This window comes from Pelodiscus sinensis, chromosome 17, assembly GCF_049634645.1.
Source record: "Pelodiscus sinensis isolate JC-2024 chromosome 17, ASM4963464v1, whole genome shotgun sequence".
NCBI classification, from domain to species: domain Eukaryota; kingdom Metazoa; phylum Chordata; order Testudines; family Trionychidae; genus Pelodiscus; species Pelodiscus sinensis.
In genome coordinates, this window is record NC_134727.1 from 25,702,544 (window position 1) to 25,727,699 (window position 25,156).

Here is a 25,156-nt window from a genome sequence, read left to right on the forward strand (position 1 = left end):
CTCGTTTGAGCTGGCGGGCTGACGAGTTGCGGCAGGAGCCCCGTCAGCCGGACCGGAGCCAGCTAGTTCCGCGTCCTTAGGGCCCTGGGCTGGGGCCCGTGAGTGAGGGCGGGCCCGGGCCCCCCTTTCCCTCCCCCTCAGTAGTGGGGGAAGTGCATTGCCAGCTGGCCGGCCGCGTGACGACAAAGCACGCGACCGGGAGCCCGAATCCCCCGCCGTGAAGTGGGACGACTAGGTATTGTGTGGCGCCGTGCCCACACGGGGAGTGTCCCGAAGACCCCGAGGCACGACGGGCACGGACGCTCTAGTACAGCAGGTTAGATAAATGTCTATCAGGGATGGTCTAGACAGTACTGGGTTCTGCCATGAGGGGAGGGGACTGGACTCGATGACCTATCGAAGTCCCTTCCAGTCCTAGTATTCTATGATTCTATGGAGGTTAGGTCCATCAATGGCTATTAGCCTGGATGGGTAGGAAAGGGTGTCCCTAGCCTCTGTTTGTCTGGAAATGGGTGACAGGGAAGGGATCACGTGAGGATTACCTGTTGTGTTCCCTCCCTCTGGGGCATGTGGTATTGGCCACTGTCGGCAGACAGGATACTGGGCTAGATGGACGGTTGGTCTGACCCAGTATAGCTGTTCTTATGTTCTTATGTGTTATCAATGATGACAGACCAGGGGTTTTGCTGGACTAGGGAAGTCCAGATTTGGGAGATTGACCCTGTATTGATGGGACAGAAACACTAGCAATAACAAGTTAAACTGCTGATGATATTGTAACGTTTTTCAAATCAGTAACAGAATCTAACATCTCTCAGAAATAATATATATGCACAACAAACTGAGTGTCTCTGAGCCTTTCTCTTTTGATTACTAATCATTAGAATTCTCAGTAAAATTATATCCATATGTTAGATGGTTATTTTGCCATTTGCCATTTTCTCTTTGCATTCTGTTAGTATGAGTAATCTCCTTAAAGTCTTGCTCTTCAAAAATCCCATTCAATGATCTGGACTTCTTGTTATTCGTTAGATGTCTGGTTTTCTTCAAACTTTCTGTTAGTGATTAGTTAATTAATAGAGCATTAGCCAACTCTTAATTAGTGTGGTTTGGAAGGAAGGAACATAAAATAAAACTTCCTGATGTGTGTTGGGAAAGATCTCCATGGAGATCTTAGCAGGTTGGTAACGAGTTTTGGAGCTTTTCACCTCTAGGTTTTGTTCAGTTCCAGTCCAGATCAGAAGACATGGAAAGACATTTTGTCAGAGGCTGGAGACGGATGGCACGAGACAAATCCCTTGATCATTGTCTTCGGTCCACCCCCTCCAGGGCATCTGGTGCTGGCCACTGTCGGCAGACAGGCTACTGGGCTAGATGGACCTTTGGTCTGACCCAGTACGGCCATTCTTATGTTCTTATGTTCATTACCAATGAAGTTATGTAGCAAGGGTGCCATTTCGTGCATGTAGCGGGGAGTACTGGGGTAGCAGTCGTGCGCTCCGGGACGCAACTAGCTTTTCATCATGTTCCCTGGCCACTAAGGGAGTGAGGGAAAAGTACTTACATTCCGTGCATTCCTCTCACACCTGGCTGGTGAGCTTCCTTCACCAGCCTGGTGTGAGAGGAATGCAGGTACTTTCCTCTCACTTCCTTAGTGGCCAGGGAGCTTTATCTCTCACTGGCTACGTCTAGACTGGCCTCTATTCCGAAATAGCCATGCTAATTTCCAACTTTGGAATAGGGAAATCCGCGGGGGATTTAAATATCCCCCGCGGGATTTAAATAAACATGTCCGCAGCTTTTTTTCCGGCTTGGGGAAAAGCCGGAAAAAAGCGTCTAGACTGGCGCGATCCTCCGGAATAAAGCCCTTTTCCGGAGGATCTCTTATTCCTACTTTCAGGTAGGAAAAGCCGGGAAAAAAAGGAAAAAGGGATCTTTCAGAAAAGGCTTTATTTTCCGAAAGATCCCCGTCTAGACTGGCGCTTTTTTCCGGCAAAGCTCCGAGCCGGAAAAAAGCGGCAGCCATGTTTATGCAAATGAAGCGGGGGGGATTTAAATCCCCACTTCATTTGCAATTGCGATGTGTCTAATTTGCATCCCTTTTACGGAAAAGGGATGCAGTCTAGACACAGCGATACTGTCTGGCCGCAAAAGCAGCCAGGGAGAGGGGGGTTGGCAAGCATAGCGAGGAGGGGGCTCAGCCTGTTAGTTATTTATTAAAATAGTTTCAGATATTTAGGCCCCCAATCAAGCAAACTCTTAATTATATGGTCAGTTATAAAGCTTGTACATAGTCCCATTGCAATCAATGGAACTGCTCAATGGTTTAGTATTGAGCACCACTTTAAGTCTGCTGCATTAGGGCCTTTAGAACAAAATGAAATAAAGTATTATTGTCACTGTTTCACTGCACTTGTATTTCCCCTCTGGAGTCCATTCCCTGAGTGCTCAGTCAGGGCATACTTGCCATCACCTCTCTCTGGGTAGGGTCCCTTGTTTCACTTCTCTCTGCCTGGGTGTTTTAAGGATACATACATCTTTCCAGCCCTATGCTTCTACAAATTCCTTGTATGCCCCACAGAACTTTTAGTTTCAAGGACACAACACCCAAAGGAATAAATACATGGGAATAACGACCAGTCTTGTAGCACCTTAGGGTACGTCTACACTTGCACCCTAGTTCGAACAAGAGATACAAATGTAGGTGACTGAAATTGCTAATGAAGCGGGGATTTAAATATCCCGTGCTTCATTAGCATGATCTCGCCAGCGCGTTACTCCGCTGAACAACTGTTTCGAAAGTGAAAGTGCGCGCTGGGACGCGTTAGTTCGAACCAATCCCCTTGGTTCAAACTAATGTTACTCCTCAAGAAACTTCAAAAAATGAGGAGTAACGGTAGTTGAACCAAGGGGTTTGGTTCGAACTAATGCATCCCGGTGTGCACTTTCACTTTCGAAACAGCTGTTCAGCAGATTAAGGTGCCGGTGAGATCATGCTAATGAAGCACGAGATATTTAAATCCCCGCTTCATTAGCAATTTAGGTGGCCTACATTTGTATCCCTAGTTCGAACTAGGGAGCAAGTGTAGATGTACCCTTAGGGTGTGTCTAGACTACTGAGTTTTGTCGACAAAAGTGGACTTTTGTCGACAAAACTATACCAGCGTTTACACTACCGCTGAGTTCTGTCGACATAACGTCGACAGAACTCAGCAGTTTTGTCAAAGCTGGTAAACCTCATTTCACGAGGCATAACACCTTCTGTCGACAGAGTTCTGTCGACAGAAGGTGTTATTGCCTGTAGGGTTGCGTCTAGACTACAGGGTTCTGTCGACAAAGCAGCTTGCTTTGTCGACAGAACTGAATGTGTCTAGACGCTCTATGTCGACAGAAGTTTTGTCAACAGTATCTGTCGACAAAACTTCTGTCGACAAAACCCGGTAGTCTAGACGTACCCTTAGAGACTAACAAAATATACAGGGCTGACTTTACCCTGAGGTGAACTGAGGCGGCCATCTCAGGTGCCAGACTGTGGGTGGGAGAAGGCGCCACTAGTTCGCACTTTTTGAACAAGGCATTTAAAGTTGTTAGTTCTCCTTTATTGGGTTAGGTTGCAGAGCAGTACCATGAGAGGGAGTAGAACAGGAAGAAGGCAGAATTGAAACCTTTCAAAGTTTTGGCCCAAGCGAGGAGGTATGGGGGCGTCATTTGAGCTCCCCGTCTCAGGTGCCAAAATGTTGTGGGCAGGCCCTGAAAATATATGTATAGTACTATGAGCTTTTGTGGGCAAACCCCACTTCCTCAAGCTAATGACAGTATTTATATTTCTTAGTCTCTAAGGTGCTACAGGACGATGCTTTTTTTTAAAGTTACAGACTAACTTGGCTACCCCTCTGAGACGTATAACACATGGGTCTGTAATGGGAAGGGAACCAAGAGAGTGTTCTAGAAATAGCTTTACACAACCCTAAGAAATGAATAGCCAATGAGATCTCTGACAGAGGGGATTTAATGAGCCCCTAGAACGGCTCTTCGCTTCTCCTAAATGCAATGGGGATTTGTTCTCCCTAAGGGCAGGCTGAGCCAACGTGGTGTTCCCTAGTCGCCCCTTTTCATCCAGCAGCTCCTCAAACCCGTCTCGCTTGAAGGGCCTGCTAAGAATTCATCCACCCCGGCCCTCGCCAGCAGATTCCGGGCTCGCCGTGGTTCCGGGGCTGCAGCTATTCCAGCCATTACGGTCCCGGCTGGAGCTGTGCAGGGGAGGGACAGGAGGCGGAGCGGCGCTGCGGCTGGAGGTGCCGCGGCTGTTCTGGAAGGCAGGGCGCGGGCGGCTGGTGAGTCGGGGGCGCGGGGCAGCGGGCAGGAGGGGAGGCAGAGCCCGGCGCGGCTGTGGCTGCTGCTGTCTGGGCGCGGGGGCCGTGCGTGGGGGGCCCAGGCGGCTAGTGCCCGGAGCGTGTGATCCCAGAAGCGTGGACCCCCCCGCCGCGAGATCTAGTGGGAAAGCGGCGCATATCCGGGCAGTGGTCTGGGGGGAGCCCCTAGGCATCCAGGGGGGCGGGGGCGGGACTGTCCCATGCCAACTCCTCTCTGCCCTGTGTTTGCAGGGGCTTTGGCAGCGCAGAAGTAACCCGAAGAGGAGATACCCCCCCCAGCAGGTAAATCCCTTTGCGCTCTGGCATGGAGGGGGGCAGACACGTGTCTGGAGGGTGGGGAGCTTGAAGGGTGGAGACCCCGTCCCTGTAGCCCGCCTCGCTGCGGGGTGACCCTTGTCCAGCCCTTGGGGGGTTTGATGGGGCATAGGGGGAAGAAGGAAACTCCCTGGGCAGGAAACCCAGTGGGAGTTAAAAATGTGAGGCCCCTAGCAGGGTATCTACCCCATGAGGGTGTTGGGGTTGCCGAGGGTAGAAGGGAATTGCCTCACTGTGTCCTTGTACTCCCCAGCCTGGCTTCCCCTCCACCCCATCCTGGTTCCTTCCCTTCTCCTAGGGAAAATTCAGGAAAGTAGTCCTGTGCCAAGTCTGACGGATGGGAGAGACACCCCAGCCAGTGCTTCAGAGCACTGGGACATAGGAATTATCTCACTGACGTAGACCCAGGATCTGTGTAGTCCAGTGTCCTGTCTCTGAGAGTGGGCAGAAACTTAGAAAGAAATAACCCCAGGTAATTAGAGATTGGGTTAAGTCTTGAAGTCTGAGGGTTTGTATTCCTTCCTACATTTGTATGCATCCACTGTCCTATCTCTGGATATTCTTGTTACGCTGGTAGATGCCTCTTTGCATGTCAGTACGTTTGCGGCTTCAGTGACTTCCTGGGGCCAAGCATTCAGCAGTCAAATTATGGGTTAAGTGAAGAAGTATTTCCACTTAGCAAATTCCAGATGGAGCTCTTTTAATTTAAATGACAATTAAAGGAACTGGGAGATAAAGGAACAAGCAGTCCCAAGTCCCCTTCTCTGGCCCATTCCTTATTTTGTGTACTTTGATCAGGTCCCTTCTTATCTTTTGTCTTTCTGTCTATGGTAACCATCGAGAGCTCTTCAATTTCTCTTCATAAAGAGTTTTCATTGCACTTACATGCATCCTTTTTGGGATGGGGGCTCCCACTATTGCATGCAGTAGTCCAGATGAGGCTGCACTTTGTATACATACATTGATAATTGCATGTTCTTATGTTTGTATTATTCTCCATCCCAGTCCTCATTCTGTAGGAGTTTGCTCTGGGGCTGGTGGATGGAGTTTTCTAGTGCCAGGCTGTCCGACAGAAAGCAGTTTGGAGACAATCCCAGGGAGCTATGAAACTGCAACTGCTTCCCTGAAGGGATACTTATGGGTGGGAGAGAGAGAGACGGAATCCTCTACTAAGCTGGTGTCCAGAATAAAAAGATGGGGAGCCTGCTGCATTGCTGCCAACTTTCCTTAAAAAATTAGGGTGACCTGTAAATTCCTCATTGTCTTGTATGTCTGTGTTGTATGTCAGATAGCAGGTCTTTTCAGTCTAGCAAGCAAAGGGAGAACATGAAGCAACGTCTGGAACTTTAAAATGTACATCTTTTTTCCAGTGAGTTATGAACCATTGGAACAGCTTTCTAAAGAATGTGGCAAATTCTCCATCACTTGGAGTCTTTACATCATGACTGCCTGCCTTTCTTAAAGATATACTTGACTTCATCCACAAGCTGCTAGGCTCACTACACACCTGGTGGGTGAATGTCTGAACCATGTTTATACAAGGATGTTACTATGTATCAGTGGTCAACTGGTTGATTTTTGGGAGTCTCCAGTTGATCACGATAGGCAGACTCGCTACTTGCTCCAGCCCCATGCTGCTGGCCCATTCTTGGGAGCAGCCAGCACGGCCCCATGTGTGTGGTGGGGAATGGGGAATTGGGGCTAATGGGAGCTGAGGGGCAGTGCTGGCAAAAAGGGGCAGTGTGTGGAGCCTGGTGCCTCCTATCTCTGAGGCCACAGGGGCATGTTGGTCCCTTCTGGGAGCAGAATGCAGCCGGGACAGGCAGGGAAGCCTGCCTGAGCCTAACTGCACCTTGGGAGCCATCTCTGGTAAGCACCATTCAGCAGGAGGCCATAGCTCAACCCCCTCATACACCCTCCAGCATCCTAAGCCTAGCCCTGAGCCCCCTCTCAGAGCCAGCACCCTAATCCTCTCCTGAATCCCTGCCTCACCCTAACCCCCCAGAGCCAGGATGCCACACCTCCTCCTACACCCCAAATCCCCTCTTGTACCACAAGCCCATAGCTCCTCCCAGAGCTAGCACCTCATACACCTTCCTGCACACTCCAAACTGCCTCTTGTATTCCAAGCACCTGCTTCTGCCCTGCCCCTACCCCATCTAAGCCACACCCTGCACCTACCTCCTGCAGCCCAACACTCTGCCCCAGACCAGAGCCCCCTCCTGCACCCAAACTGCCTCCTAGAGCTTGCACCCATTACCCCCTCCTTTGCCCTAACCCCATGCTCCAGGCTCAGCCCAGAGCCGCCTCCCACACTGCAAATCTCTTGGCGCCAGCCTAGAGCCCGCTCTCTTCCCCCAGTGGAAGTGAGTGAGGAGGGGAGCAAAGGACATGAGAGAGGGGATAAAGCTAGCAGGGCTGGGCTTTGGGGAACGCACGGGGACTGAGATAAAGGGCAGGGTAGATCTTATGTTGCTCTTAAATTCAGAAAGTGATCTTGAGCATAAAAAGGTTGGAGAACACTGCTCTAGATGGTCATAAAAGTACCTTCTGGACTTTAAAGTCCTAAGCCAGGATGAATTTCAGGTTATCTAGAAACAGCCAGACTCAGGTCTATTAAATCACAGATTCAAAATGTCATTCGAAAACGCCCCCATCTTCATAAAGTGCAAGGCTTGATACTTCCAAGCTTGGCACTTTGTGTCGCCACTTATACCTAGGTAAAGGCCATGGTAGAAATTTCCAGATCAGAAGAGTAGCAGTTTGCACAGGCATCCTTGACACAAAATGTCAGGGCAAAGGAGAATCAGAGATGTCCTTTCTTTCAAGTTTTGTTTACATACAAACTTATACTGGCTTAGTTAAACTGGTGCAAAACCTTGTGTGGGCACTCTTTATTTTGGTTTAATGTAAACTAGTTACTACTTACGAGTTTAAAAGAAGAAATGTGGTTGACTTAAACAAAAATATTTGTTCCCTCAGAGTTTTGCACTTGTTTTAACTAAATCTGTTTAAAAATCCATTTAAATTGGTTCAAATGTTATATTACTGAAGCCTCAGATTTGTCCTTCTTTCCCTATCTATTTTAGCCTTAAGTAGTTTTGTTCTCTTCTCCTTCTGTCTCCCTACCCTGTGCATGCACTCTCTCTTTCCCTCCCCTTTTTTACCCCTTCTGAGTCCTCCTGTTTGTAACATGTACCCTTAGTTCCTTCTTCACTTCTCTTTCTCCCTGTCCTCATGGTTTTGCTAGTGCGTGACTCACAGAGGCCTTTGCAGGCTGTAAATCAGCATAGCACTGAAGTCAATTGATGAGGGTCTGAGCTTTTGTTTACTACTTAACTTCAACTTTGTTTTGCTGCAGCCCTGACTCAAATGCATATATTATTGAAAATTTGAGCCTTTATTTCCCATCTGTATTAAAGCAGTTTATAGTCAAGGGTAACACATTGGCTATTAGTTCAAAGAGTTTTCCATTTTTAGACTTGTTTACGTCAGACAGTTGGCCCGTGTATATTTGCCACGCTGTTCATGAAGGCAGAGGGCTAAGGAGTAAAATATAAACATGTAGATAGGTTTTATTGTCTGTGACTGATTCTATGTATAGGGTTTTATATTTGTGGGGAAGCAAGATGCCGTTGTGCCAAAGTAGATTCAGACTTTGCTGTCCAAGGAGTGTCTGTTTCTTTAGCTTGTTTTGTCCTGCTGATAGCAAAGAAAAGAAAATTAAATGCTTCCTGATATATTTTAAATTAACCTTTTTGAACACTTGATGCAGTTTCAAATGAGCTTTTATTTTAAATGTTCCAAGAGAATCTGGAAGTTTATCTGAAAGACTTAGATCCATTAAAATTATGGGGTATGTGCAGCAACACAGTTACGCTCCAGGATTAGAAAGACTTGGAAAGTTGCAGTAGAGGTTAACAACATGTGGTTGGGTTAGCTACCTCTCAGCTTATGGTATTGCTTATTTGGGCAGTTCAGCTCTCTCCAGACTTTGAGCGATGAGTTTGCTGTTCTCTCCAGGGAAATGATGGTCAGGAAGGATTTGTGTGCCTAAGACTGGCGTGACTTCTCTCTCTCTCTCTCTCTCTCACTTTTTTACTGCCGCTACTTTAATATTGCTTGTCTGTGATTTAAAGGAGCTATCAGAAGTTCATCCAGACACTGACATTTCTTAAGGTTACATAACTAGGGATATTTGAAGATCTGTTTTATATTGAAGGAAGTCAAGGCAAACTTAAATAAAGACATGATCAGTATCTGTGCGTGCAAACTAGGATGACCATACATCCCGCTTAGGCTGGAACAGTCTCCTTTTTAAGCCCTGTCCCAGCTGTCCTGACGTTTTTTTCAAAAGTGGGCATTTGCGCTGGGTTTTTTTTTTTTTTCAACTTCATGAGTTTGCAAAAACAAGCAGGACAGATGCTCCCTGTCAAAAAGTGGGGGACAGAGGAACATGTAGGGGGTGGGGCAAGTGGCAATGTCTGCCCTGCGATGGGGGGGGGGCAGCATTCCAGAATGCAGGGGGCAGTTAGGGTTCCAGTGACCAGCAACAACCTTGCACTGGAGATTGGGGGAGCTCGTTGGGTCAGCTCCTTACAGTGAGGGTTAGGGTGTTTTCCCTTTGGAAAATAGGGTCACCCAAGTGCATTGGTTCTCAATCTTTTTGGCTCACAGCCCACCCCGCTTAATGTAAACCTTTCCACAGACCATTAGCCAACTACCAATGATGACAAAATGGGTGCACAAGGGGGTGAGGTTTGAGCGGAGGGAGGGTGCAGGAGCGGGCTGAGGGTAGAAGTTCTGGTGGGAGGTTGGGTGGAGGAGCGGGCTCGAAGTGGAGCATCTGGATGGGAGAGAGGGTGCAGGAGTGGGCTGGAGTTCGGGGGTTGCCCCCATCAGTTTGTCCTGCACCACCATTGTCTTCTGCCTGCCTGTGGACCCTGCGGATCAGCGCCTCTCCTTCCCTTCCCACACCTGCTACAGTCAGCTGTTTCATGACCTTTGGGAGGCTGTGGGGGGAATGCTGAGGGAAAGAGGTAGAACTGGGAGGGAAGAGATGGGGTGAGGATGGGACAGGAGAGGAGCCTTGAGGGAAGAGGTAGAGTGGGGCTGGGGTCTGGAGCAGAGCCAGGGGTCGAGCACTTTCCCACCCACTTTTCAAAGTTGATGCCTCTGCTTGGGGGTCCTAGCAAGTCTAACACCAACCCTGGCAACCCCATTAAAACAGGGTTGTGACCCACTTTGAGGTCCCGACCCACAGTTTGCGAATTGCTGCCCCAGTGCAAACAACCTTTCTCACCTTTTTTCCTTTGGTCTGTTTTGAAAAACAAACACAAGCAAGTTGTTTTATTGGTTTGGGGGCATGTTGTTTTTAATTATTTGCAGATGTATATTCAAGGTTTTGGCAAGGAAGTTGGTGATGCAGGCATGTGGGAACGAGTGCGAGGCCTTTGATGCAAAGGAAGAGTCAGTCAGAAAATGGTTATCTTGGGAGTGGGTGGGGGAAGGATCCGTCAGTGCAGAGGCAGATGACATCCAGAGGCAACTAGACTTCTTATGTATTAATGAGCTGCCTGCCTGCAGCTAGATGATCACATACAATAAGCATTTAGAGTGCAATGAATTGCACCAGTGGAGGGTTCTGCAGTCAGTGCGGTAGCTGGAGTTCTGCATTGCTGTGTGATAACATCCAGACTCTGTTTCCATTGCCAAGGGCAAATTTACAGTTGGCCCAGGCACGTGTAGGTCTACTAAGTACATCTGAATCACAGCAGTAATGAATTTGTCCTGGGCTCGCTCACGCATACATTTACATAAGGGACCACCCGCCGGATGGAGATTATAATAATGAGAGGGTTTGTGTGATCTAATCTGCTGGCAATTAGTGCCTATGATAGCAAGGTTATGTCTTAAAGAAGAGGCTTAATATGGTTCTAGTCTGCAAATATTTTTCAGCTTTCCTCATTAAAATCATGCTAAGTGGAGTATATTGCAATTGCTTTGCTGTTTTGTGCTTTCCAAGCATAGTATACTCATCTGCTGGCATCCTAAAATCCAAACTACAAATCATCACAGCCCTCAGCATTTGGCCATTGTGGGGGACACTTAGATTTTGTATTATCAATTTAAAAACCATTAACGTTCTAGCCAGAGCCACCCAGATTGACAGCAGCTTGGCATTTGATGCATCTTCTTTTGAAGCAGAAAAAGTCTGTTGTGTGTAGAGGGAGGAAAAATGAAGTAACTCCCTCTGTGGTGTGGTTAGTACTCCACTGTTTGTCCTTTCTACTCCTTTAAGGAGCAGTGCTGATGCACAGGATGCAGCAATGGCATGTGGGAAAGCAGATTTCACTCAGACAGCAGTTTAACCATAAATGGCTATTTGTTCAAGTGCTGAACTCTCTTCATGGCTTTGTATTGGGGCCATACCTCTGAAGTAAATACCAGCAGCCAGTCTATAACCATCTATGCATTGGAAACAGTTAGTTCTTTGTTTAAATCAGGCTGGCTAGACTGTACCATGAGAGTTTAAATTTAGATACATGCTGGATGCAACATTTATTTTGGCTTTGGTTTTGTGGTAAATTTCAAGTCAGGAGTAAGTACAGAGTAGAACCCAAACTGCCACCCATACTCACTGCTCAGGGCTTGCTTACTGCAGTGGAGTGAATCAAGTAAGTGGGGTAGATGATTTACCCGGCATTGCTTGTGTCCTTAACTCAAATAATTTTTTTCTTCATTTACATCATTTCTTTGGGATGTGGCAGGGGATGAAAGGCTCAGCATGCAGGCTGCCTTGGGGACAGAGAACACCCCCAGCCTGCTGCCAGCACAGCAGCTTGAGGGCAAATGAGAAGCTCCTGTTCATGGCCGCTGCAGCAGGCACAGCCAGGGGTCACACAGACATGCAAACAGACATACTCTCTTAAATACATATTAGATAGCTGTCCCTTTCTCCATCACTGCTCTCTGTTGCCCCAGTTAGGTTAGAGCTGTCCTAGTTCCCATCTCTGGCCCCTTGCTGCCTCCCTGTGGTCATTATGCAGTATAACTGTTCCTGTTAGCAGAGCCCTCCCTTTCTGTTTGATGAGGAACAATCACAATCTAGGCACATCCTGTTTTCCTGGCACAACGAAACCCTTAGCCTGCTTTAAGTTATGATAAGAAGAAGCTGCATACCAAGTTTGGTGGTCCTAACTCTTACCTTCCTTCACTCACTTCACTAACTCCTCCACTCACTCACTCACTCACTCACAGGCAGACAAAACACTCAAATATGCAGTAGCTCGTGTACATTGGGAGCACAAGATTGGGGCCCTACTGGTAGCAAGAGAACTGCAGTCTCTTTTGCAGCATAATTAATTTTATATCATTTCAGAAAAAAAAAATCTGTGTTCTGAAATAAATATGGAAGAAATGAATAGATCACATGTTTTGTATCTGATGTGATTTATTATGAAAATTACTTTAACCAAGAATGGGTAGTGACCTAGCTGGAGTGTATATTCACTATAGCCTCATCTGGATAAAATAGGAACTACTCAATTCTATGGTTTAGGACAGCAGTTCGCAAACTTCATTGCACGGTGATTCCCTTCTGACATCAAAAATTACTAGATAACCCCAAAGGGTAGCTGATGCCAGAACCTGCCAGAGCAGGTACCACAGGAGGGGGGGGAGGTCAATGCCCAAGCCAGCCCTGGAGACCCCATTAAAATGTGGTGTCAGCCCACAGTTTGAAATCTGCTGATTTAGGAGGCCTTCTACTACTAAGAGCTAATATACATTCTCTTCTAGAGATCTGTGATTTTTTTTTTAAGCACAAGAATCTGAACTCTCCCTGATGAGTGGCGTTAGTGCATAGTTCCTCACAGCTGTAAAGTTCCTTATTGGCCATAGATTTGTTACATAGGTAGCATTCTCTTGTCTCCAACTATCTGTCTGTTCTGTCCAGTCTAGGTATTTTTATAGTCTCTGTTGCTATAGTGCAAGAGCCTCACAATCTTCAGTATGTACCTTTCCAGCTCCCTGTGAGGGAAGAAATTTCTATTATCCCTATTTTACAATTGTAAAACAGGCACAGAGATTAAGTGACTTGCCCATAGTCACAAAAGAAGTCCATGGTGGAGCAAGGAATTGAACTCTGGCTCTGTTGTTAGACGGCTTTTGGATTCTTGAACACCCACCTCCCAATTTTTGTCATAATGTAAGTAGGACAGTCATATTCATGAGCCACAGGAGGTAACTGGAAAAAGTTTTCTGACCTGTTATCTAGTTGAAGGCATAAACTTCTGTGGCCTGTTTTTCAGAAGCTTTACACACCTATTCCCAAGAATTTTAAGTGTTAGCATCATGGATGCCCAAAATTGGTGCTGAAAATTGAGCTGCAAGTAGTGTTTTAAATAAAAGGAGTGCACATGGATATTTTATTTCTGTAGGTTTAGGCAAATGAGTTGAGAAAATTTATGGTCTTAGAGTCCTGGTCATAAACAGAGTCAGGGAAGAACACTTGATATATGTTGCGTGTCTTTCTTGGATTATTTTAGTGTGAGCAGAGGGAGGGTAAAAAGTATCTCCTGGGACTATGGGGACCATTTCAAACTGCAGAAGGTGTCACACTATGTTGTAACCTTTTGGTTTGTGACATGAAGTGAAATTGTGATTTTTAAATCTTATATAAACTGACCTCATTATGACTTGATTTCAGTCTGGCTTTCGTATGAAAGCCACGTTTAAGTTTTGAGGCTGGTTGAAGTAATTAACATTTGGCTAAGCACTAAAAGGATGCTGGCTAAGCACGAAGGGTGTTGGCTAATCAAGGAATTTGGAGGGGCAGGATTTGCTCCCACTTGCATCTTGTTCATCTGAGCACAACATTTTCTCTGGCTGGAAAGAGAAAATGGACACCCAGGAGCCCAAATGATCAGTCAAAAGGATTAATATTAAAGCGCAGGATACTTATGGTGCCAGTGTATCCCATTGCAATTCGTTTTATAAGGCAGCTTCTCAAATCAAAGCAAAGGGTGAGTAATGATGAATCACTCATCGAGAACCATTGATTTAGTTGTTACAAACTTTATTTTCAAAGTTGCTGAGGGTGTCGGCAGACCATTCTGATCTTCCTGAAAGTTGTTTGTACCGTTAGCTAACTATTGTAAAGTGCTTTGAATAAAAGCACTATATACAAAAATAATAATTTTAGTATCTTAATAGTTGTGTGTGTCACCAACTCAGAAACTCACAGAGGACTCATTGAGGCTTTTATAATCCCTGGAGCATATTAACACATGGTTTGGAGCTTGCAGACAGATAAGGTTTTTATCCTGCAAAACATGTAGCAGCACCCCACCAAACTTGGTGCTGCTTGCTACTTAAAAGTCAATGGAAGGACTCTGAGGAGCCAGAATTATACCAGATAGCAAAGATCTGGCTTTAATGGTTTCTATACCTCTCCTCAAACCTAATGGCAGTCACTGGCCTGGACAAGCTAGTTTCATGAAGTTTAACATCAGTTTGGGGAGAGCTGTGTCTTCCCTGCCATAGCAGCTGGGGTTGGTAAGGGGAGGTGATGTCTTTCTCCTGAGCTGGGCTGGGAACGAGGGTGTGTCTCCCTCTCTCCCTTGCCACGGCAGCACCCATGGTGGGTCTGGGAAGGGGGTGTGTGTGTCTTTCCCTGACATCTGCAGCCCTGGACTTGGGGAACTTTTCCTCTTTCTCTGGCTGCTGCAGCCCTGCACGTTCCAAATTAACTCTCCTCCTACCGTCTTCCTACTCCTTCCTACACCTCACCTTACATGTGCATCATCCTGGGTCCAGGCACCACTAATTAGGTGGGTGGCCCTTCATTGTTTCGTGTGTGTCTGCCCAGGTGTGCACAATAGAGGGACCTGTCTGTGGACTATCTGAGTGGATCACAGTTTAAGAACTACTGAACTAAATAAAGGTTGCTAATTTATCAAGAGAAAAAAAATCCGTTATTTTATTAACTTTCTCCTGTTTGTCTACTTCAAGTGTGCTTGTGAAATTAAACTCTGAGCTCTTGAAAATGTTTTAACTCGGCAGCTTAACATCTGCAGTGCTCCAGGGAAAGGGCAGGGGATAGTTGTACTCTTGAGTTCCTTCCTCCTTACTTGCAATGGTCTTTGGTGTCTGAGTTTTGGCTTCCCTGCCTGGTTTTGCTGTCTGAGAAGGGGCGGGGAAGAGTGAGTTTGAATTGTAGGCTGGGATAGGGCCCCAAAGAAGCAGCATTCTTGGCAACCACTTGATCTTCTTGCGCAATGAAAGTCCTTCCACTGGGATGGATGGGAATTGCATTGAGCCCGTTGTGGTTAGTCAGGAGGAATTCAGTGCATAGCCTCCTGGACATCAAAGCAACGTGGCCTTGTAGGTCAGACCCACACTTCGAAAGCATTTCAAAGTAATATTGTGGGGGAGATTTCAGATTCTGTCCCTTGGGGACAGCACTCTATTGCTGTCTCCTGTGCAGAAATCTAACTCTTTCCTACATACGAGAGCCCTATTTCTTCTGCCAGCAGTTTCAGAAGTACAGCAAAGCACTCCTCTCAGCCAGAGCAGTGATTCACGGAGATTTTGCAGTTAGAGAAGCCAAGTGTTTGCTCAAACATCATTTAGCTTTGACCAGTTAGTGCAGTTTTCGAGGGGGTGTTTGGTGGGGAAAGAAAAATGCAATATACTAAGGACTGACTCGGATGGCACCTACGATGCTGTTACCTTGATGCAGCTCCATTGACTTCAGTGGCATTGCTTCTGAGTCTCCCCAGGGTAAGATCAGAAACATACCTCAAAGGAGGTGGGGGAATAGGCATCTGTTGTTGGGTGAACATACGTCCCGGCGTCCCTGTGACAGCAGTACTTGCCATGACAGCTTGGCCATTTTCTCAGCTGCCACAAGGCCCATGGCAGTTTGGGAACAATTGCTCTCAACTGCACCGGGGACCCAACAGTCATTCAGTAGCCCCAGCACATGGGAGATACAAGGTGCCTCTTCTCTTCTTATTGCCCTGGATTTTGCACAGGCCAGTGCATGAATTGGGACAAAAAGAGCATCTTTTTTTAAGTCTTTCCTAAGTGTTGCTACAGATGAAGGTAGGAGGCAGTGTTCCCCATAAGCTGTGCATTTGGGTGGCCACCCAAGAGAGATTCAAATGCTGGCTCACTGATTAGCAGAGTGCCCACAGCTGGCAGCAGCATGTTTCTATTGTTGTGCACATCTGCACATGCCTTGGTGCACACAACAAAATTTATTTTGCACATTGAAAAATTAGACGGAACATTGGTAAGTAGCCGCATTTAAACAAACAAAATGTTTCCTCAATTAATGTGACACTTTCTGCTTTCAAAAATAATTTTATTACAAATCCACCCAAAGAGGAAGAGTACATGTGGGAAATTGTTCCCCTAATAGCTTTCTTCTTTTGCTGTATTCTAAGCATTTCTTGAAAACTGGAGTTTCCCTCTCAGCTTGAACAAGCCGGTTAGTTTTGTGTGTCTTGGTCTCTGGCACAGGGCTTTCTGAATTCTAAGATGTTCAAGTTGTAGCAGTATGTGTCTGTTCAGTCTTTTCTCCAAAAAGGCATTTGCAAGAATTGTTTTCTGGCAGGTGGTGAGGAATTAGTGCTGGTGTTTGAGATTTAGCAGATGTGCAAAGAACACATATAAACAATATTAAAACTCCACAGGCAGGAACCTTTTTGTTGTTCAAGCAGGAATTGATTTAGGTGTTTATTGAGCATTCCTGTTTACTGATTTTTTTCTCTGGTTTTGTTTTTATTTTATTGTTCTCGGCAGAAATGTTGAACTAGAAGAGAATGTTGGGAGCTGTAGGGAATGAAGGGTTATGTTGTTGAGTGGAAAATGCCTTCATTAGATTGCTTGGCCAAACTGTGTGTGAGGAATCCAGAAAACCACTCTGGGAAACAAGAACAAGCTATGCAGCTGGATGGCCAGAGTTTAATATAGCCAAGTATAGTACATGTATCTTCTGAGTGCTCTTGACTCACTCTTCTGTTCTGCTGTATCACTTACTGTGGCTTCAGTATTGGCAGACCTCTTTATGGTACTACTCATTCAGCTTTACTTAGTGCTCACATTACCTGTGTATTGGCTTTGGAGCAGAACATGAGTCTGAAACATAACAGCTCTATGCAAAAAAAAATCAGCATGATTCAGTTGAGATGCTGTTCCCCACTTGCACATGTGCACACCTGATATCCATATTCCAGTAAATATTTCAGATTCTTTCAGTAGATTTAGAAAGGGGAGGGAGCGGTACGTTGTTTAAAAAACTGGCCAATGATTTATGAAAGTAATAAACAGGAGAATATGGAGCTGGTATGTACAGTAAAACTCCATTAGTCCGGCATCCAATGCTCCGGGACTCCTGATGGTCCGGCACCATCAGGAACCCGGAAGTGCTGGGGCAGCCGGACAGGCTTCCCCCATTCAGCTGCTGCTGCTGAAACTGACCAACAGCTGAAACGGGGAAGCCGGGAGAAGAGCAGCTGGGGTGCTGCCGGGTTGGTCTCGTAGCGCTGCCCCTCGGGGCTGCGGGACCAACCCAGCAGCACCCCAGCTACTCTTGGGGACGCCTGGGGCAGAACAGCTGGAGTGCTGCCCCAAAGGACGGCGCTGCGGGACCAACCCAGCAGGACCCCAGCTACTCTGCCCCAGGCGTCTCCAAGAGCAGCTGGGGTGCTGCCAGGTTGGTCCCGCAGCCCCGAGGGGCAGCGCTACAGGACCAACCGGGCAGTACTCCAGCTGCTCTGTCCCAGGCGTCCCCAAGAGCAGCTGGGGTGCTGCTGGGTTGGTGCCGTAGCGCCGCCCCTCAGCGCTGCGGGACCAACCCGGCAGCACCCCAGCTGCTCTATTGCAGGCATCCCCGATTCAGCTGCTGCTGAAACTTACAGTGGCTGAATCAGGGACGCCTGGGGCAGAGCTGGACTCTCGTAAGGGGGGGGGGCTATGAGGGGCCTGGGGTGGCATCCCCTCCCACCCCACTCCAGACCTCTCATAGCCCCCCCTTCTGATAGTCTGGCATATTTGATAATCCGGCACCCCCTGGGTCCTAAAGGTGCCGGATTATCGGAAGTTTACTGTAAGTTGTTCTGCATGACAGCTTTATCCCTTAGTGTGGAATTAACCATTTCACATCAAATCATCTTAGCTGTTTGCCTGTTTCTTTTTAGTCCCAGGTCAGGTCTATGCTAAAGGGGAAGGTTGAATCAAGATACGCTACTCCAGCTACCTAATTAATGTAGCTGAAGTGGACGTGCCATGTTTCATATTTCTCTGCCGTCCCCACAGCGGGAGGCCGATGGCAGCAAATGCCCCGTCCACTTCCCTTACTCCTTGCAGAAGCAGGAGTACCAGCCACTGACGGGGGCACCCTCTGAGTTCAATTTAGTGGGTCTTCACTAGACCTGCTAAATAGAACTGTGGAAGATCCATTGCAGCAGCGTTGATCTTCCATTTAGTGAAGACATGTCCTTAGAACAGTGCAGTGACACTTTGTCCTGGCTTTTTGCAGTAAGTATTCAAGCTTAACTGACTCTGTCTTATACATTGTTTTACTATGTATTTTGAAGGAGTATTGTATTTTCAAAGCAATTTGTGTTTGCAAACGATTTCACATCTGTAATTAACCTTGACAACCTTAACAAAAAGGAACAATTACGAACAGACTAGTCCATATCTTATGATGAGCCTTATGTACCCTGTCCAGTTTTAAGGTAATTTTGAGGCTTCTTGAGCCTTAGAGTCCTTGCAGTGAGCATGCTGGCTGTGGTAGGCATCTGTGATCAGCAAGCTTTGGAGAACAGTCAGTACCAATGAGACCTTCCTGCAGGAGGACCTCCAGATTACACATACAGTACAGACTTACACTGTGGTCAGTGGCAGGGACTCAACACCCGTGTGACTGCAGTTCTTAGAGTGCTCTCCTGCAGGCTACTTGTTTGCTGCCCACTAGCCTACTTTGGTAGCATACTGCTCCCCTCCCATAGTCTCTGTCATGCACTTCATGGAAAGCAGTGAGGGCAGGTTGGGCTTTAGCCGGCAGTGAGTCCTGCCCTCTTTCCCCAGTTCCAGAGATGGCACTCCCTGTGCAGCCAGCTGTCTCCCCTACTCCTCAGCCTTGCATGGGGCAATGCAAAACATTGCTACTGTAGAGTTTCCAGCAAAGTTCCTGAGGAGGATGCCAGGTATCATCCTGTGGAATGTACCTTTTTGAATAACAGTGCCTCTGAATCTGAGGAAGGGATTTTAACCTTTTAATCTTCACTGATTAGATCTAGGCCCTGTTTCTATTACACTTGGGGATGTCTATGTTACTTGTACACAGGGTATTTAGTTTTTTATTTCTGCTAATATCTTGCAGACTCTGGCCTTAACTGAAGATGAAGCCCTGGATAGTATCCCTGCTGTTGACCTGCATTAGCTGCACATGGCACACCCAAGCTGAGTTTTTCACCTCTATAGGTAAGGAAAGTGTCAATGCAAAATAACCTGATGTTGGTATGCTACAGTATACACAGCTCTTTAGAGCACATAAAGAAGGTTCTCTTGGTAAGCCTCATGCTATAAACCCATCGGACAGAATTTATGTTGGCGAACGTTATACCATACAAGCCTCTAATGCACTAGTTCAGGGGTGGGAAACATCAGGTCTGGGGGCCAGATGTGGCCCTCAGCTTGCCTGGATCCGGCCCCCAAGGCTCAGGGCCCCTCCCCATCATTAGGGAGCCCACACTGGCCCTCCAGACCCCCTGCTGCCTCTGGGCCCCACTAGGCTCTGGTGTGGGAGGGGAGAATGTGAAGAGTATATTTCTCCTTCACAGTCAGGGGCCACAGTGAAGGGTTTTTTACTTGTGTGTGGCCCCCGACTATTTTTCTGTGTGTCAGTGGCCCCCAACTCAAAAAAGGTTCCCCTACCCCCGCACTATTGTATAGCAGGGTTCGTACCAGGGCCACTTACTTCCTCTAAGCCTTACCAATGATGATCTAACACATGCAGATTTTTCTCATACAAGCAGGACCTCAGTTTTGAATAAAACAAGCACAGAGAAAAGACACCTAATTCTTTAGGCTGTTAATTGGCAGTGCGTGCCTGTTCTGGCTTGAGCTTGGTGCTTAAACCTAACCCCTGAAGGTTTAATGCTTAATCACTGAGTAGCTAGGAGACTTTTTTAATACACAACCCAAACCTCTTTATGTGTAAGAATTTCTTAGAATGTGGACTCCTAATATGGCAGTTTAGAGGACACCAAGAATGATGACTTATATCCTTTTTTACATCACTTCACATGAAATTTAACAATATGTAGCAAAGCTTCTTGGTAAGTTCACTAGAACTTCTTGCCAATATCATTGTAATGGTTTCTCTCGCCTCGGATACAATAACTGGACCTATGCCAGTGTTCTTGCTAAGATTTTCCATCTGTGAGCAGAGCGAGTTTTGTCTTGTGCACCAATATTGAGGTCATGTGCCCTTGTTCGGATGTGTCTCACCATGGCACCCAAATTATCACCAAATATCTTATATATATTTTTAAAAACATTATGGAAGACAGAATACTAAACCAAGGAATAAATAAGTAAACAAACAGCACTTGTCATTCACCAAAATGAGCTAATTTTGACATTTATTTCTCTGCCTCCCCTATATTAAAGAACATTGTTAACTTTCCTGTGCTTTTGTGTTTTGCTCATGTTGGCAGTTTAATGGAGCTGAGGCGTTATCTCTGTCTGTCTGTCTATCTGTCTGTCTATTTGTTATTGGACTATAAATGGTCATGGAGACAAATCAGTCCTCAGAATCTAAGATTGAAAGATGTTTTGAATCTGTTACTGGATAACGTTCTCCAGAGAATTGCATTGAGAGAGATGACACGTTCTCTCTGTCTGGCATCATTAAAAGTTTCCTGAGTGCAATAAATTAATTGTCCCACCTTATTGCTAATTTAAATGAAAATCGTGGTAAAGGGTTAACTGAACTCATCCGAACTGACTTAGTAGGCCCCTAGGCAAGGTGGAGGGGTGTGGCTGCAGGCAGAAGTGACCGGGCAGCCAGCCCTCAGCGCTGTCCAGAGTGCATCGTGCAGCACTCCAGCGATGATTTACAGAGCCTGAGCTTCCAGCCACTGCTACAGCCACAGGAGCAGCAGCAGCATCTGGGAGCCCTGGCCCTTTTGAATTGTCAGGCCTGGGGCATTTGTCTCCTTTGCCCTCACCCCTGTCAGCAGGTGAACTTGAACATCAATAGGAATATTTTGAAGAGATTTATAAACATTAATTCCATGGCAAGTCAGTGTGGTTTATGCCCCCACATTTTTATGTGCTTTTAAAAATTTCCCCCTGAAATATTCTGTCCATGTGATGGACTCTATAGTGGACCAGATAAGTTTTACAGAGAAGGGTCAAATCAATGAACATTAAAAGTGATACCATGTCAGTGTCTAACTAAAGAACTCATTTTACCATAATAATACTTCCCCATTGTTAATTGCCTTCCCTCTTATTTCTAATTCAATTTTATGGATTTTTGAAGTAAAAGACCAATCAAGACAGAGCCTGGTATAAAGAAAATGTTCAAAATAAATAAGTAATGACCGAGTAAAAAGACAAGGCCATGATACCAACTAATGACACTCTGACTCCGTGTCAAACAACCAAATAAATTGAAAACAAAAATCTTAAAGAAAAAGAATCTGGAGGAAGTTGCGCACCAACAGCTAATGCCACTGACACTCACCTGACTCTGGAAATAGGCATTAAAAACACTAAACTAGTGGCAGCACAGCTTCACAGGTGATTAATCAGCCCCGCCCAGTTAGAAGCTCAGGGCTGATTAATCATCTGTGAAGCTGTGGGGCCACACAGCTTAGAGGGAAAACTTCCGCTCCTGCTTTGGCCCTGGCTGGAGTCTCTGGAACAGCCACTGCCACCCACAACACAGCTTTGGGTCTGGCCAGGGCCGCAGCAGCAGACGCCACCCATCACGTGGCCCGCAGCTACAGCCCTGGGGAAGATATGGCCAGGGCTGTGTGGTGATAGGGTTGCCAGGTGTTTGGTATTTTGCTTCTCTTGGACAGAAGGCCGCTTGGGACATTTTTCTCCTTGAGGGAGCAGGGAGCATGGGGATTTAAAGACGCAGTGACTTTTTTTGTGCATTTTTTTTCTCAACCAATTTTTCCCGACATGTTCAGTATTTTTTGTGAAAGTATCTGGCAACATAGTTGCTCTGGCTACATAGTATCTGGCTACATAGTTGCTCTGCTGCATCTGGGGTGGGGCAGTTCTCTGTTACCTGGCCCCACCCCAGAGCAGCCGAGCAGCCACTGCGTGGCTCTGTTTAGGAGGTGGCTCTGTTAGGAGGTGGGTGGGCCTCAGATTCTTGGTGTACACCCACCTAGGCGTACACCTTAGATGGAACACTGACCAACACATTTACCAACTTGAATAGATTGTTTTTGTGAAGTTCCATTTACGGACAAATGCAAATGAATCACAAGCAGGATTGATAATTGCTTCTAGTAAATCTGTACTCTCTCATTGGAACTGCATACAGATGAAAAGGTAGAGATTACCTGTATGATTAAATTGGACTTTATATACTGTGGCTGAATTGTTTGTGCCTCCCGCTTTTCCATGTGACCTGATATTTTTCCCACATATTTGTGATGAGAATTACTTAAAGCTGTTTTGCAACAGATATAAATTACTTCACATGTTTGGCGCAGAGAGAGGGCAGCAAAAAAATCATGTGATTTCCACTCTACCCCTTTAAAACTAATCTTTTCAGGTCCTCCTATAAATTGTTCAGTAATTTAATTAAAAAAAAAGTCACATAAAATACCTGGAAACTTTGAAAACAATCAGACTAGTGATTCTGACCCAGGCTTCTCTAGTTTTTTTCTGTTTAATAGCGCTGCCTCAGTAAACAGACCTCAAAACACTGTTGCTTGTGCAGGTAGGTCATTTAAAAACACCTCAGAGATTGAGAAGCACAAGTCCTATAAACTTTCTGTGTGATTTATGCTTCTGTACGTATAATGCTTTACGGTGAATAATGCTCATTATTCCATCATGATTTTAATAGCTTTGAAAAGTTTTATGCCCCATTTTAAATAATTAGAATTACACTGGATGGGCATTGTGCCTTCATTAGACTTCTGCTTTATTTTGTAGAATTCTTCAGAGGAAAGTTTAAGTCCCATACAAAACAGATTGCTCTAAACTGCATTTAAATATCTGTGATGAAAATAGACAAAGTTATTGTTTGACAGTCTCTTTTTGTCCTGGCAGTTAAAGATAACTCTTGACAATCATTTGCTTTGAATTACCTTCTCCTTGTCTTATATTTCCCCATTTGCAAGTTTGACCCAGGCTGAACAGAACTCATTTCTAGATTTAATCTAGGACTGCTGCTGAATTCTGCTTAAGTCATAATGATTCAGTAATGCTGAAAAGAAATCTGCAGCTATATTCATCAGTCTAATCAAGCCATCTATGTGCGTGTTCAGCTTTGGCTGCCAAAAATCAAGGGCTTCTCATGTGTAGAACACAAATGAAGTAAGACTTGTATACTAACAATCTCTATTAGAAGACTGTTTGCACAGCGGTTAGACCGTAAATCTTTTATATTTGTTGTCTCCACGGTTACCATTTGCAAGTCATGTACAAAGGAACTGTAATTCTAACTCCTGCCTGTGGTCTTGGCTAATCAATTAACACTCTGACTTAATCTGTGTCCACATGCAGAGCAGATGCCATGACAATTATATTGATTCCTGACACCAATGCTTCTAGCTAAGGATGTTAAATTGCAGATAAAAAGCTAATTGTATAGTCGATACAATTTGTATCGGAGACGATGCTGGGGGGAGCTGAGTTTTAAGCTGGCTCCCCCCAGGACTGGCTCATGTCCCCTCTTGCTGCCTCTAATAGAGGCAGCAAGCGGGGTGGGGGTTGGGGTGGAGGGGACTCAAGCAGTCACCACTCACGCTGTTTCCCCATTGTGCCTCTGCTTTCCCTGGCCCCCGTGGAGACAGTGCTGGGGGGAACTGGCTTTTAAGCCAGTTCCCACCACCTCCTGCTCCCCCCTAGAGGCAGCAAAGGGGAAGCGAGTGGTTAGTCGAGTCACTACTCGACTATCCGAAAAGCTTATGCTTATTGGATAGTCAACTAGTTGCTTACATCCCTACTTCTAGCTGTAATTATGGCAAATCTCTTTTGCACACAGGTGCAAGTAACTAATATTAAAACCATTGAATGTGATGAAAGAGTTTTCAAAGCCACCTAGAGGATTTGGACACCTGGCTTTAACAGGAATTCAGCATCCCAATCCCTTGGCTCTTCTCATTTTAGGCTCAAAGTAGTGAATTGCTTACACCCAAACTTGTTGATTCTTCAAGCGGTTTTACTAGCCCTAGAGTATCTGGGATGTTTCTCTTCTGAGCCTATGGGAATGAGGCAATCTCTTGTTTTACTTGTGGATAAAATTTCTTCCATTGCAGGTCAGATGACAGACCTGATCTATGCAGAGAAAGATCTGGTGCAATCTTTAAAGGAATATATTCAAGCAGAGGAATCTAAGCTCTTGAAGATTAAAAGGTAAGAGGAGGAATTGCATAACAAACCTGCGCCCTCCATAGTTGATATGTTGACTGTACAATATCGTCTTGTCTCCATCCCTCTCTCTTGCTGGTCTGGATAGTGCTTCCACTGCTTTCCCCAGTGCCTGTCGAAGGCAAAGGAATAGAAAAGAGCAAGCTGGCTAAGGCTCATTCTAGCAAAAGCCAGTGTGAGAAAAATCCCCGCTCTGGGTGTTCTTTTGAGTCTTTTTTGTGCTCAAGTTCTAGCAGTGGCCAAGAGTGCATTTTTAAAATGTTGGAACTTTTCCTCTCATGTGAAGACTTTGCCACGGTTATCTATGCTGTTTTCAGCTGAACTGTGTTGTTATTGTCATGGTTGAGCTACACTTGTAGACCACACAAAAGCAATAATCTTAAGACAGGACGTGGCAGGCTGCTTGCTTAGGAGACCCACAATGAGCACTTTGCGCCCACGTGTTCCACTGACTTTGTATTTACTTACAGTGCAGATCAGAGAGGTTTCTGATCTACAAATTTTCATATATTCTTGGCCCTGACTGCCTCAGAAGTCACTTGTCTCCTTGTACATGGTCCTCCTGACAGCTGAGATGTTCCTGTCCTGCCAAACAGCCCTGTTTAAGTGTCCCTAAAAGCAGATTCTATAAATTCATTACTTTTTTTTTTGTAAATAGTGAATAGTAAGTTCACCCAGAGCATTGAATGTTAGCATGTGTTTTGTGAATAGGGATTATAGCATCATAGAAGAGCAACACACAGGTAGTTCTGTAAAAGATTTAAGGCAGTTTTTTTCAGAGCTAGATTTTATAAGTGCTATTTACCTATAATTGGGATCGG

At 45.9% G+C, this 25,156-nt stretch overlaps 1 protein-coding gene across 5 annotated transcripts in view; it reads left to right on the forward strand.

The window, feature by feature from the left end:
• The first annotated feature begins 4,233 nt into the window (after positions 1 to 4,233).
• The window catches only part of P4HA2 (prolyl 4-hydroxylase subunit alpha 2), a 66,122-nt gene continuing 45,199 nt past the window's right edge, over positions 4,234 to 25,156 (forward strand). Inside the window, exons 1-4 of one of the 5 annotated variants that reach the window (XM_006129907.4) lie at positions 4,255 to 4,334; positions 4,605 to 4,655; positions 19,087 to 19,187; positions 24,224 to 24,320. In XM_006129907.4, coding sequence (XP_006129969.1) covers positions 19,106 to 19,187; positions 24,224 to 24,320 — 179 coding nt within the window. In that variant the 5' untranslated portion in view covers positions 4,255 to 4,334; positions 4,605 to 4,655; positions 19,087 to 19,105. Of the gene's footprint in view, positions 4,335 to 4,604; positions 4,656 to 4,861; positions 5,161 to 6,058; positions 6,199 to 19,086; positions 19,188 to 24,223; positions 24,321 to 25,156 lie in introns of those variants that run through there. The other 4 variants (XM_006129909.4, XM_006129906.4, XM_014576945.3 and 1 more) reach the window with 4 other exon arrangements.